At 44.9% G+C, this 13,037-nt stretch overlaps 1 protein-coding gene and 1 pseudogene across 3 annotated transcripts in view; both read right to left on the minus strand.

Annotated features, from left to right (window-relative positions):
• LOC105550294 overlaps positions 1-13,037 on the minus strand; it is a 931,651-nt pseudogene that overhangs the window by 251,227 nt on the left and 667,387 nt on the right. The window lies entirely within an intron of this gene.
• Positions 1-13,037, minus strand: part of PDZK1 (PDZ domain containing 1) — a 38,196-nt gene that overhangs the window by 9,082 nt on the left and 16,077 nt on the right. Inside the window, exons 3-7 of one of the 2 annotated variants that reach the window (XM_011995187.1) lie at positions 9,402-9,613; positions 8,380-8,629; positions 4,336-4,472; positions 3,078-3,273; positions 615-811 (exon numbers count right to left, since the gene is read on the minus strand). In XM_011995187.1, coding sequence (XP_011850577.1) covers positions 615-811; positions 3,078-3,273; positions 4,336-4,472; positions 8,380-8,629; positions 9,402-9,611 — 990 coding nt within the window. In that variant the 5' untranslated portion in view covers positions 9,612-9,613. The remainder of the gene's footprint in view (positions 1-614; positions 812-3,077; positions 3,274-4,335; positions 4,473-8,379; positions 8,630-9,401; positions 9,614-13,037) is intronic. The other variant, XM_011995188.1, reaches the window with a different exon arrangement.

Here is a 13,037-nt window from a genome sequence, read left to right on the forward strand (position 1 = left end):
TTACGATCAGCACTTAGCAAGACAGATGGTACTTAGAAGGCCCCCCAGGTATCTGTTAAACTAGACTGAACCTCAGTTCTTGTGTTAAAAGTGTTAAAATAAAATAAAACCTTAAAACATGCAGTAGTAGATGTCACGATAAAGAGCTGTTAAGAGAAAAGTTAGTTTGATTCAGCTTGGTCTTGGTCTATCTGTGTTTCTCTTTGATTTGCTAAGGGTTTACAAGTTGTTTAATAATCCTTTCTAGGCTTTTATGTGCAGTTGATAGAACTTAACTGACCTAAAGCTTAAAATCTAATTGTTCCCTATTTGGGGAACAATTTTATTCCCAGGCTTATATTCTCCATAGATTTTCTCAGATCACCAAGAGTAAGTCTGCAGTTATATTCACAAATTGTTTCAAAATCTTAAGACCAAGGACTTAAAACCCATTTATCAATCATTTGGCATTCTCTTATCACTACCAATTTAAGTTGAGCTTCAGTTCAGCCTTAGTGATGATTGTTAGGCCTCTTCCAGTTTAAGGAACAAAGTCCTAACTCAGTGCAAAGGTTGAGGGCATGAGGGAATGGGCCCAGCCTTCATGCATGAATATATGGCCTTGTATTACTTACCAGTCTGTACATGTTGTCCGTCTCTTTGTCTACCACCAACAGTGAAGTCTGATCTCCACCCTTTCTAATCATTTCCACCACACTGTCATGATCCAGGGTTTCCACAGATTCGCCATTGACGGCAACTACCAGATCATTGTTCTTCAAGCCAGCCTCCTCTGCTGGACTTCCAGAATCTATGTCCTTGATGATTTGACCTGTCCTCCCCCCACCCCAAAAAATAAAATTATCAGTAAGTCCCTTAAAAAAAAAAAAAAAAAGATTTTCTGCTGGAGCCTAAAGCCCTGATGAAATAGATGTAAAAAGCATGCTGAGTACAACTATAGTCCCTTCCACCAGCATCCCAGGAAGTTTATAAGCACACAATCTAGGCTCATTTCCTGCTCAGAACTCGCTCCAGAAATTAACCCAGCCATTAACAATGAGGGGTCTTAATGGAAATAATCATGTTACTAAAAGTGTCTGATATTCAATTTTGGCACAATAGCATATTAAAAGACTGTAAGTTCCCAGGAAGTCAGTGGGCGTACTTGTAGCCATTCTTCTTATGTAAAAGCTGTCATAAAGGACGGGAAAGAATAAAGAACAAAACCTAAAACTTTGGACCTTAAGAAACCCATGCTGGCATTTTAGTAGCAATTGGGTGTATTCAGTTGTGAATGTATTTGTATATACATGCCTCCATGTGCCTTTGGCCTTCTGGTATCTTTACCAGATGCTGCCAGAGCTCTTTTTTTTTTTTTTTTAAACAAGCTCCTGTTTCCCTTTTCCAGCTAGTTGCTGGGTATCTCCAACAAAATATCTCATAGATCTCTCAACTGTAATGTATTCAAACCAAAAATCAGCTCTGCCCATTCTCCACCCCAAAGCCCCTCCTCTTGGTTACCTGTTAGTGGAGCAACATCCTCCTAGCCACCAACACTTGGCAACTGATTCTTCCCCAGCATCCAGTCCCCATATCTAGATGATTGCTAAGTCCTCTCATGCTACCCTAATATCTTACACATCCCACTTCCTCTACCCTGAATGCAGTTTGTGTTAGTTCCTGCCTAGAATTCTATGTAAACTATGACAGCACCTTCCTACTGCTCTCCCTTCCCCAATCAATACAGATCGGCCTTCAGATCCATCTTGATGCACATTCGTAACCACGTCACTCCCTGGTGCAACAGAGTGAGCATGGGCTTTGGAACTAAACAACTATTTGACCTTACATAATTACTGTATCTTCTCCAAGCCCTCAATTTCAGCAGTTCTTCCTGCATCATTGTTAGGAGTAATTGAGATGTGCAAAGCCCCCAAGACATTATAGGCTGGTTTTTTCTTCTCCCTTATACTGCTCAAAAAATAACTCCCCATCATCTAATGAGCCAAGTCCAAACTCGTCAATCTTGCATAGAAGTTCCCTTGTCACCTCTCTCCAGCCTACCCTTCCAACGAATTCTTGCACCACGCATCATGTGCCAATTAAACTGTGCCCGTGTGTCCTGACAGTGTTCACATGACTCCCCCCTTCCTGGAATGATCTTCCTTGTCCCGGCCCTGCCTACTTTCCCAAATCTATTCATGTTACAAAGCCTGAACTCAAGGACCACCCCTGCTATGAGGGCTTCTGGTACCTTTTTAGTGAGAAAAGCTTACTCTAACCTTGAATTATCACAGCGCTTAATCTGCCCCTGTATGAAGGTACTTAACCTCTATCTCCCTTCATTGTGGACATAAGTCCCGTATCTCTTATCTACTAAATGGTAGCCTCCTTGACTAAAGAATTCCTGTCTGATTCATGTGATATTCTTTCTCCAAGGCACTGAGGATGTTTTTACAAAACACAAACCAAATTAATATTTGATAAATTAATGTAAACAAAGTGAAAAGAATATAACAACTTATGGGTGAATAACAGTTTATACGGCCTGAACTCATGTTCTTTTATGTATTTACCTTCCCTGAAAGAACCTAGTGTTTTTCCTGTTAAGTTGCAAAGAAGGAGGACTCCTGGTTCTGAGTCCCAGATCCTCACCCACACCTCGGCCTCAGGTCCAGCGATGTGAGAACGGGCAGAGCTATACTGGCTCACAAAAGCCAATTCTGTGCAACACTTCGTTGTGTTCAGTGACATCATGTTAGTAAGTTGAAATTGGACATGGGAGGAGTATTTACATCACGAAAACCAACAAATGCTACCAATTTGTATTCCACCACCACCCCCGCCCCCCCGCCAGAGAGCCAGCTTACCAGGATACCATTGCCCAGATCCCAAATTCTGCCTTATCATAATGCTATGGAAACTTTTGATGCCCAACATCAGAGCCTCATGTGACATAGACTCTGACCCCGCTGTGCCTTCTAGTTTCTTGCTGTGCCCCTCATGCATCTGGTTGGAAGTTGGGAGCCTAATGGAACTCTGGAGTCAGACTGGGATTTGTTGGTTACACTGCCAAGTTTCCTGCTGTTGTACCTTACCTTTCTGTTCTGAGCCTGCCCTCAGATAGAAACCATAACCATTGCTTCCTTTCTTCATCTCCACAATTCGGGGCTGGTGGGGTAACAGTTTCAAACTGGCCGTTTCTCTTTTGAATTGTATCTTCTGCTCAAGGTGACGCTTGTCAGTTTCTTTGTCCACCAGCAGGAACATGACACGGCTTCCTGACTTCTTCACCTGTAACAACACACACAGATGAGGAACAACATCAACCCCCAAGAACAGTGCTGGGGGATAGGAACATTTCTGTATAAAGGCACACAGTCTCTAGGTTCAACAAAAGATAGGGGATGGAAGGCCTGAGTTTAAGCTGTTACACTATGTCCTGCCAGCTAACTGATATGTATCTATCTCCACTTCTAGAGTTGTTTTCCCTTATTTAAATATGACCCACCCACATAGGTACTAACTGAGCCCAAGTAGGAGGTGGAATTCAGAAAACCCATAAAGGTACCTAGATAAAAGCTAGAACAGGAGTTTGGAAAAGAAAAGAAAGTAAGAGTCCACGTCAAAAAATCATTCTACAAAGAGAAGAGAAGGTTGGTCAATTTTTAAGGTTCCATATGACGTCAAAGGAAAATCTCAGTTATATCCCACTTCCTATTAAAACATTTCAGTATTATCGGCTCAACAGTGAATTTATTGTAAATTCAGAGGGCACAGTGACACACACCCAGAATCCCAGCACTATGGGAGGCCAAGGCGGGCAGATCACTTGAGCTCAGGAGTTCAAGACCAGCCTGGCCAACATAGTGAGACCCTGTCTCTACAAAAAAAAAAAAAAAAAAAAATACAAAAATTAGCCAGGCGCGGTGGTGCACACCTGTAATCCCAGCTACTCAGGAAGCTGAGGTGGAAGAATCATCTGAGCCCAGGAGGCCGAGACTACAATGAGCTGAGATGGTGCCGCTACACTCCAGCCTGGGTAACACAGTGAGACCCTGTCTCAATCAGACAGTTCAGAGGGGGCTCCCAATCCGATACAAACAAGATCCAAAAGGTAAGGTTAATAGTTTTGTAGACCTTATGTGAAATTAGGGAAGGCTTTATTCCAAAACCTGTATTAACACTGCTTATACCACTAGTGAGAGTCTGTTCACCCTTAATATGAAGGGGCAGCTCAGCTGGATATTTTTTCCATCATAAACTCATGCTGTCCCCTACCACCCCTGTCTTCCTGTCACCTCCAATGAGAATAGAGTGGAAGATAGGGCAAGAAAAGTACCCTTTGGGGCATACCTTTTCAACCACTTCCTCATGGCTGGCATCCTCTACATTCTCTCCGTTCACTTCAATCAAGTGATCATCAGCCAGAACTCCAGCTTTCATAGCCACACCTTGAGGTGTAATATCAGTCATGTACACCCCCTTTTTACCTGGAAGAGAGTAGGGGTGAACTCCATGTGGAGACAAAAGTGACTCCCTCTTGGATGGTAATCTGCGATGTTGACTTCTGATTAGCCCCAGTCCTGTGAATGCCTCCTGATTCCTACTTCATTTACTGTCCCTAGTGTAAGAACATGTCAACCTTAATGTTACCACACAAATTACAGGCCATGATGCATATAGCATTCTTTTATAGCTATATGCATATTTTATAGCTATATGCATATTTTATAGCTATTGCAGACGGCTGCCTTCGATTGCCTTGCTGGAGCACATATACCCTTTCCTTATGGCATATCAGCCTTGGGTCTGGGGAGTAACACTGCAGAGATCTACATGTTTTGTGGCTGTCCAAGACCATGCTTCTGTTCATAAGTTCCCCTGATAAATTCCAATGTACCTACAAACTGGATTTGCCTGCCTTGTTCTTTGGTTTCTGAGCTCCTTCAGCATTCGAGGACTGCTTTGCATACACCACCTTTTCATAGAACACTCCATTGCACACACACACACACACACACACACACACACACACAAAAAACAAATCCAATGGTAAAGACTTTTCTCCCAATAATGTGAAACGAGAACTTCCAATTTCAGAGCTAACTCAAACAGCCTTTGGCTTCTGATCTAAAATCACAGTTATAGCTCCCGGCACAGAACTTGACACAGCCTTTACTCAGTGGGTATTTGTTGATTTGAATAGAATTTCTGAGGTCAGCTAAATGCAAAGATGAAATCTTGGGTGGCCTTGGCCCCTTGTACCAGAAAGCGCGAAACCATACCCACACTGCATTATTGTGTCTATATGCCCTTTCTTTGCATTTGTAGAATCAGAAAGCATCTTTCCCATTCCCTCCTCTTTAGTTTGTACTATTAGCCATCGTACGCTGATGGAGTCATCTCACCAATGTAGGCTAACAAGGACAGGCACAGGAGGGAGGGAAGAACATGAACGCATTTAGGTGGTGAGATTTAGGTGCTACTTACAGAAATGCTGTCAATTCTTCAAAGATATTAATAGAGCAGTTCCCCCTTAACCATGGGAGATTCATTCCAAGACCCCCAGTGGAAGACTGAAACTTTAGATAGTATTCTGAACCCTGTATGTTTTTTTTTTCCTGTGCATACATACTTATGATAGAGTGTAACTTATAAATTAGGCACAATAAGAGATTAGCAATAACTGAGCTAATCTTAGCAACCTCAGCATACAATATTTTTTCTTATTAAATCGAGAACTTTTCACTTAATAGAAGCGCTTTACAGCCTTTTTGTTTGTTTGTTTTAACAGATGGGGTCTCGCTCTGTCACCTAGTCTGGAGTCTAGGGGCACAATCTTGGCTCACTGCAACCTCTGCTTCCCCGGTTCAAGCGATTCTCCTGCCTCGGTCTCTCAAGTAGCTGGGACTACAGGTGCCTGCCACTGCACCTGGCTGATTTTTGTATTTTTAGTAGAGATGGGGTTTCGCTATGTTGGCCAGGCTGGTCTCGAACTCCTGACTCCTGACCTCAGGTGATCCGTCTGCCTCGGACTCTCAAAATGCTAGTATTACAGGCATGAGCCACTATGCCTGGCCACATTACAGCTTCTCTTTGTCATATCTGAACTGCCAGCATCACAACTGTTGCATTTTGGGCTTTTTTTTTTTTTTTTTTTTTTTTTTGAGACAGAGTCTCGCTTTGTCACCCAGGCTGGAGTGCAGTGGCGCAATCTTGGCTCACTGCGAGCTCCGCCTCCCAGGTTCAAGACATTCTCCTGCCTCAGCCTCCAAGTAGCCGGGACTACAGGCGCCTGCCACCATGCCCAGCTAATTTTTTGTGTTTTTAGTAGAGACAGGGTTTCACCATGTTAGCCAGGATGGTCTCCGTCTCCTGATCTCGTGATCCACCTGCCTCGGCCTCCCAAAGTACTGGGATTACAGGCGTGAGCCACTGCGCCCGGCCTGGGCTATTATTTTTTATTGATACATAACATTTGTACATATTTGTAGGGTGTGTGTCATATTTTGATACCAAGAGCATATATGAACAAATCGTGGTATAATATTTAGGACATCCATCCTTGAACATTTATCATTTCTTTGTGTTGAGAATATTTCAAATCTTCTTACAACTGTTTTCAAATGTGCAATACATTGTTGTTAACTATAGTCACCCCACTTTGCTATCAAACATTAGAACTTATTCTCTCTTTGTGTTTGTACCCATTAACCTAGCTTTCTTCATCCCTGCCCTACCCCACATACACTCTTCCCAGCCTCTGGTATCTCTCATTCTACTCTCTACCTCCTTGAGATTCACCTTTTTTTAGCTCCCACATATGAGAACATGTGATATTTTTCTTTCTGTGCTGGGCCATCATTAAGCAAAATAAGGATTATTTGAACACAGTACTTTAATACTGCAACAGTTGACCTGATAACTGAGTAGTAAGTAGTAAGACTAACAGGCAAATAAGCACATACCACACGGAGATGCTAGACAAACAGAGGATTCATGTCCAAGACGGGGCAGGACAGCACAAGATTTCATTACCCTACTCATAATGGTTCACAATGCAAACATTATGTATGGAATTCTCCATTTAATATTTTCAGACCACAGTTGCCTGCAGGTAAGATAACTGAAACTATGGAAAGCAAAACAGGATAAGGGGGGACTCCTGTATTTCAACCTAGGCAAGGGATCGCTTGCTCATGACTACATAAATCACTTGTAAGGAATGACAGTAACTTAAATTCTGCTTCCTTAAACATTCAGCATTTCTCCTGCCACCTTGTTACATATTTGTCATGAAGAAACCATTTTCCTCATAAAGCTAACCTAAACTGCTCACCATGTGCGTTAGCACACGAGCCAGATGAGTAGAATCTGAATTATGATTTTCTCTTTTTTTACCACTTTACTGATAATAGTGCCAAGCTTCCTTTGACTACCCACACCACTGTGTTTAATAGCTGACCAACCTGAGAAATGCCCCTTATCGCGAGTTTCCATCTCTTGGTACAGGTTAAATAAGCCTTATAAACTATTGTGAATTTACCAACTGGTCTGCTGCTGTACCACTTGCCAAATCATGACCTACCACCAGGGCTTCTCCAGCCCCAGAAAGAATGTGGGGAGAGGCAACGTTCAAGAAGGAACCGACCAGCTAACACAGCCCCTCTGGTTCCAACCAATACCCCCAGAGCCATGGTCAACTGAACACAGGTTAGTCTGCACCTCTGAAATTCTAGAAACAGAACTTCTAGTGCTTCCTGATGGTCAGGGTTTCTCAAATCACTCTGTACCTCTTAGCCAGAGCTCAAAGATGCACCTCAGAACAGGTGGGGCTGAGCCACAGCTGAGGATACTATCAAAATGTTACAGGAGGGTGGAGATTTTTGCAGTATTCTCAGCAAAGGTAACAGTGCCTGGCACATCAGTAGGTGCTCAAGAATTTGTTGAATAAATGAATGACTATCTGGGCACCCAGATTAAAAAAAGACACCAATCTTACTCAAAAGTAGCTATTATGAAGAATCTCATTTTTCTTGCCTCTTATTCCTCATTCTGCCCTTCATTTTCACCCTAAGAGGGCTAGAAGCATCAATGCTCTGACCCCCTGACCTCAAAGAGTCCTCAAGTGTCAGCCTGACAAACACTCAGGGACAGGAGTGCCCAGTGCCCCCCACCCCCACTGCTGTCCAGTGTCCCTCCCCGATTGCACAGCTGTGCAAGGCAAGGGAAAGGGCAGGGAGGAAGGGAAGGAGAGAGGGAGGGAGGAAAGCTGTTGCAAGCTATCTAAAGCAACTGAAAAAGAAGAAAAGTCATTAACCAATAGCATCTTTGTTCTGGAAGCCTGTTGTCTGTGCCCTCCCCCTGCCTCCCCCCACTCCCCCAAAAAATTCTCACCTTGGACAGTTTTCAGAGAGAAGCCATAGCTGCCTCCCTGCTTCACGAGGTAGCAGAGCCGGGGCTGGGTCCAAGTTTGCACGCCTCCATTCATCACAGGGGAAAGTGTATTATCACTCAAACCTTGCTCCTTCTGACTCTGACCCAACTCTTTCAAGTCCACCTGTGTTTTCATTGCTTTCTCATAGGAATCCCCATCCAGAACTAGTAAAGTCACTGAATTCCCACTCTTTCTGACCAGATCCACAACCTAGGAGGGAAGAAGAAAAAAATAACTTTAATAACCCTCTATCAACTGCCAGAGGGAAATGCTGACCATGTGGCTCCATATCTGGCCCTGGAGATCCTGCTAGTTGACCCCTGACACCCAAGTAGAAGCAGGTAGTTCCTCAGCCACCTCCATCCCTGCCCTCCTGAGATCCAGGTGCAGATTAGGCTAAGCTTCTGGCACTGCTGGAATATAGAGCATGGTCCAACCCCAGCCCAGAGGCTTCTTACAAGGACTGCCCCTTTCTAGAGAGGAGCGCTGCCCTGGATTGTAACCGTACCTCCTGAGTGCATGGCGACAGCACAGTGTAAGGAAAAGAGCATGCTTCTGGAGTCAGACAGAATAGGGTAAGGCCAGACTCTCCCATATATCCTCTGCATGAACATGTTAGCAAGCTAAGTTATCTGTACTTAGCTTCCTAATCTGTGAGATTGTAACATATACCTCACAAGGTCATGAGGAGGACATAACAAGATAATGAATATAAAATTGCCTAGCACCATTTTTGGTATGTAGTGAACATGCAATTCATGTTAGACCTGATGCTATTCAAATCCAAGAGTAATGTGTACAGTTCTTGGTTCCTCATAGGGGACTTGATTGGCCAATATAAGGTACAGCAATAAAGGTGTCCTGCCTTGCCAGTGGCAGCCAGAAAAGAACCAAACTCTACCGACCCCCAAAATTATAATCAGCAGAGATGATGTTGGGGCTGAAGAGATCCTGGAAGAGGAGCCCCAAATGTCTCATTCACCTGCGTATGTTCTTCTTTGTCCACAAAGACACCATTGATCCTAAGAACTCGGTCTCCATCCTGAAGGCCAGCCTTCTCTGCTGGGCTACCCTTCTCAACCACCCGGACCAGGTGACCCTCGGTGTCCTTCTCAATTCGCAGGAAGAAGCCATAGTTTTGCCCTTCTTGCTTGGACAGTTTACATTCTCGGGGGTTGAAGGTGGAGGCCATTTCTGTGATGAAAAAAAATTAATAAATCCATGGAAAAGAGAAACTAATTGGAGTGAGAACCCCATCCTCCATCTCCTATAATTCTATTTTCCAATCACCAAATCTAGACTGCTTGGGTACACGCTGGGGGCACAGGAGGACACCTTCCAGAACTTGCTAATGATTTCCAAATCTGTTTCCCCAAGGACAACGTTTTTACTAGAGTTTCAGACCCACATATTTTACTGGGTACTGGGTACAGATGCTGCCATTTCAGTATCTCCAACCAAACTCCTCTTTGTCCTCTGACCTAAAGAAATTAAGTCCAAATATATGAACCCAAAACTTTATGACAAGCCCACTCTCATTCAAACATTTGAAGAGCTTTTCAAGTTCAAGGAATCAGGGCTAAATCTGTAGACAAGCCGGACCCATACCTTGCCTCTCCTATTGGGGAACATAGTTACATTCCCATAACCACACGTGGTGAGTGTCGTGCTGGGGAAGAACGCAGTGATAAGGGGGAAAATAACAAAGGGTCTTGGGAATAGGGAGCGGGATGGGAAGAATTTAGAAACCTTCCTGAAGGAATGACACTTCCAAGAACTGAAGGATTAGTAGAAGCTTGGTGAGGTAGGACACGACAAGGAAGAGCTTAAACCATTAAAAAAGGCAGGCGTAGTGGCTCACTCCTATAATCCCAGCACTTTGGGAGGCCAAGGCGGGCAGATCACAAGGTCAGGAGTTTGAGACCAGCCTGGCCAATATGGTGAAACCCCATCTCTACTAAAAATACAAAAATTAGCTGGGCATGGTGGCGGGCGCCTGTAGTCCCAGCTACTCAGGAGGCTGAGGCAGGAGAATCACTTTAACCCGGGAGGGGGAGATTGCAGTGAGCCAAGATCATGCTACTGTACTCCAGCCTGGGCAACAGACTGAGACTCTGTCTCAAAAAAAAAAAAAAAAAAAGGCAGAGACACCAGGCCTTGGAGGTTGTCCAATATGTTGAAGATGCACTAGAAAAGACTGTTTCAGCCCCTGAAGTCTCTAGCCAGAGCAGAGCAGAGATGCCCCATAGAAAAGAGATTCCTGTGGCTAGGTCGGGGCTCTCCCTCCCAAATGCTTTGTCACCCAGGCTGGAGTGCAGTGGCGCAATCGCCGCTCACTGCAGCCTCGAACTCCTGGGCTTAGGCGATCCTCCCACCTCAGCCTCCTGAATAGGTGGAGCTACAGGCACATACCACTATGCCCTGCTAACTAATTTTTTTTTTGACAGTGTCTCCCTTTTTTGCCCAGGCTGGTCTCAAACTCCTGGGCTCCAGCGATCGTCATGCTTCAGGCTCCCAAAGTGCTGGAATTACAGACACGAGCCACCATGCCTGGCCTGAAGCAGCTCCTATTTCCATTCATCCTGCCCCTCCTGTTGCCCCACTGCAGGGGCAAGGTCCTGAGCCATAGGAGGAAGACAGGACACGTGTAAAACCACAGCTGGGGTTCCAACACCCAGTTATGATTAAGGGAAAGACTTCTGCCAGTGCCGCCGACACCTGCTGGCTGAAAGCTTTTTCTTTTATAGGAGAATAAGAACAGGGGCCAGAACAGCAACAGGCTGATACAGAAGGCAGAAGGCTCACGAGAGAGCCCTGGAGTCTGCTCTTCACACAACCTGCAGGGCAAGCCCTCAAGTTCCTCTCATCACAGTTCCCTACCTACAAATCAGAATAAACCACCTATCCCTTCCCTCCTGGAGGGACAAGAACAGATGACCATACAGGATATGGGGGAGGGTGGAGAATAGGCCACAAAGTACTCCATGCACCCTAGAAGCCAGGCCGTGGTGATTCAAGATAGCCATCCCTGACCATGCCCACGGAGACGTACAGTACAAATCGGACAGAAAGCCCTCGACTGCCCAATACCAGGCCTCTCACGCGGTCTCCGCAAAGTCGGAAGCCCATGCTGCCAGTGGCACAAGTGACTAAGCAGCCATGAAAGAAACAAACAAATAGACTCCCCATCGAGCATCAAGGCAAGAAAACAGTGAAGCCACACTCACCAGTGGTCAACACCAGCCCCTTGGGAGAGCTAGGCAGCTCTGCCTTATCAAAAGCCACGACCAGCTGTCAGGAAAACACCACTCTGGGATGAAAGGAGAAAATATGGCATCACCAGAGTTGAGTCACATCCAGGCACCTGTTTGTGGCCCATTCCAGCTCCCTCACCTTTCACTCCTCTTTCTGCTGATCCCAACCTGCGAGCATCAGTTTAGTTTCAGCTTGATTTCACATCTACGTCCAAGCTCACCTGTAGATCCCTACATCTTTCCATTTCATAGGGCCAAAAGACCTCAAAAGAAAAAGAATCAGAAAAGAAAGACGAGGTCTCAATGTCCTTTACGGGGAGGACCAGACAATAATTACATAAATGAATAAGATCATTTCAGATAATGATACTTGCTGTGAAGAAAATAGAATGTCAAACAAAACATGCAAAGCCCTCTTAAACTTGAGGGTAATTGTTGGAGAACCTCATTCAAATCCTACACAATTTAAAATATGTCCTTACAATCCGAATAAGGACAACAGATACTATGTTTTCATCAAGAGATGAGGCTGTTCGTGATCAGCATGTGAATGCTTATTTCTAAGGCGCTCACACCCAAGATTCAGCAATCTCACGCCCTGCAGAGTCAACCACAAACTCTTAATCTCTTTGTTTGTAGGCCAAGGATAGAAAGTGAAACCTCCTCACTAGGAGAACCAGCCCTGTGTTTGGAGAGAGGGGAAGAGACAAAGGTTTTCCTATGTCTCACTGGAGACCTGTGAGCCTGACACACAAGGAAACACAAATCACTGTTTCTTGGCAGAGTCTCAAGTTGACATTTTTGTTTGGAGTTTTCAAACAGCCAGATGGTGATCGCTCAGATCTGCACCTATGGCTCTGAAGCCTCAAGCATTCAGGGTCAGTTTCTTTTTTGGCTGTTTGAAGCCAGAAAATCAAAGCCACTTTATACCAATAGGGAAATGCTACCATACTGGTGGGGAAACAGCTACTGCTGCAAGCCCCCGACTGCCTCCTGCCACTATGTGCTCCCCACCACACAGCCATTAATGGATTGACGCTGTGTCCGTCGATCTGCATGTACCCAGGCCAGACTGATTAAATATTTACACCCCCAGCTGCACCAGTGGGGAAAGCAGACCCAAACCTCAAAAGCCTGGTCTTACATGGGACCCTAAAACGATTTGTTTCCTTTGCCATCTTGCAAAAAGAGGATTCATCTAGGAGCCAAGAGAGCTGGGCTCTGGTCCACCTCCAGGCCTGGTTCTGTCTAGGCCATATCCTGGTGTTACTCTGGCCCCTAATTCAGAGCTGGGGTATGTCTCTTTCGCAAGACTCTGTCATTGCTCCATGATAAGGATGCCTGGGCCTCTGGAACACAGGGCC

This window comes from Mandrillus leucophaeus, unplaced genomic scaffold (genome assembly GCF_000951045.1).
Source record: "Mandrillus leucophaeus isolate KB7577 unplaced genomic scaffold, Mleu.le_1.0 Scaffold475, whole genome shotgun sequence".
NCBI classification, from domain to species: Eukaryota; Metazoa; Chordata; class Mammalia; order Primates; family Cercopithecidae; genus Mandrillus; species Mandrillus leucophaeus.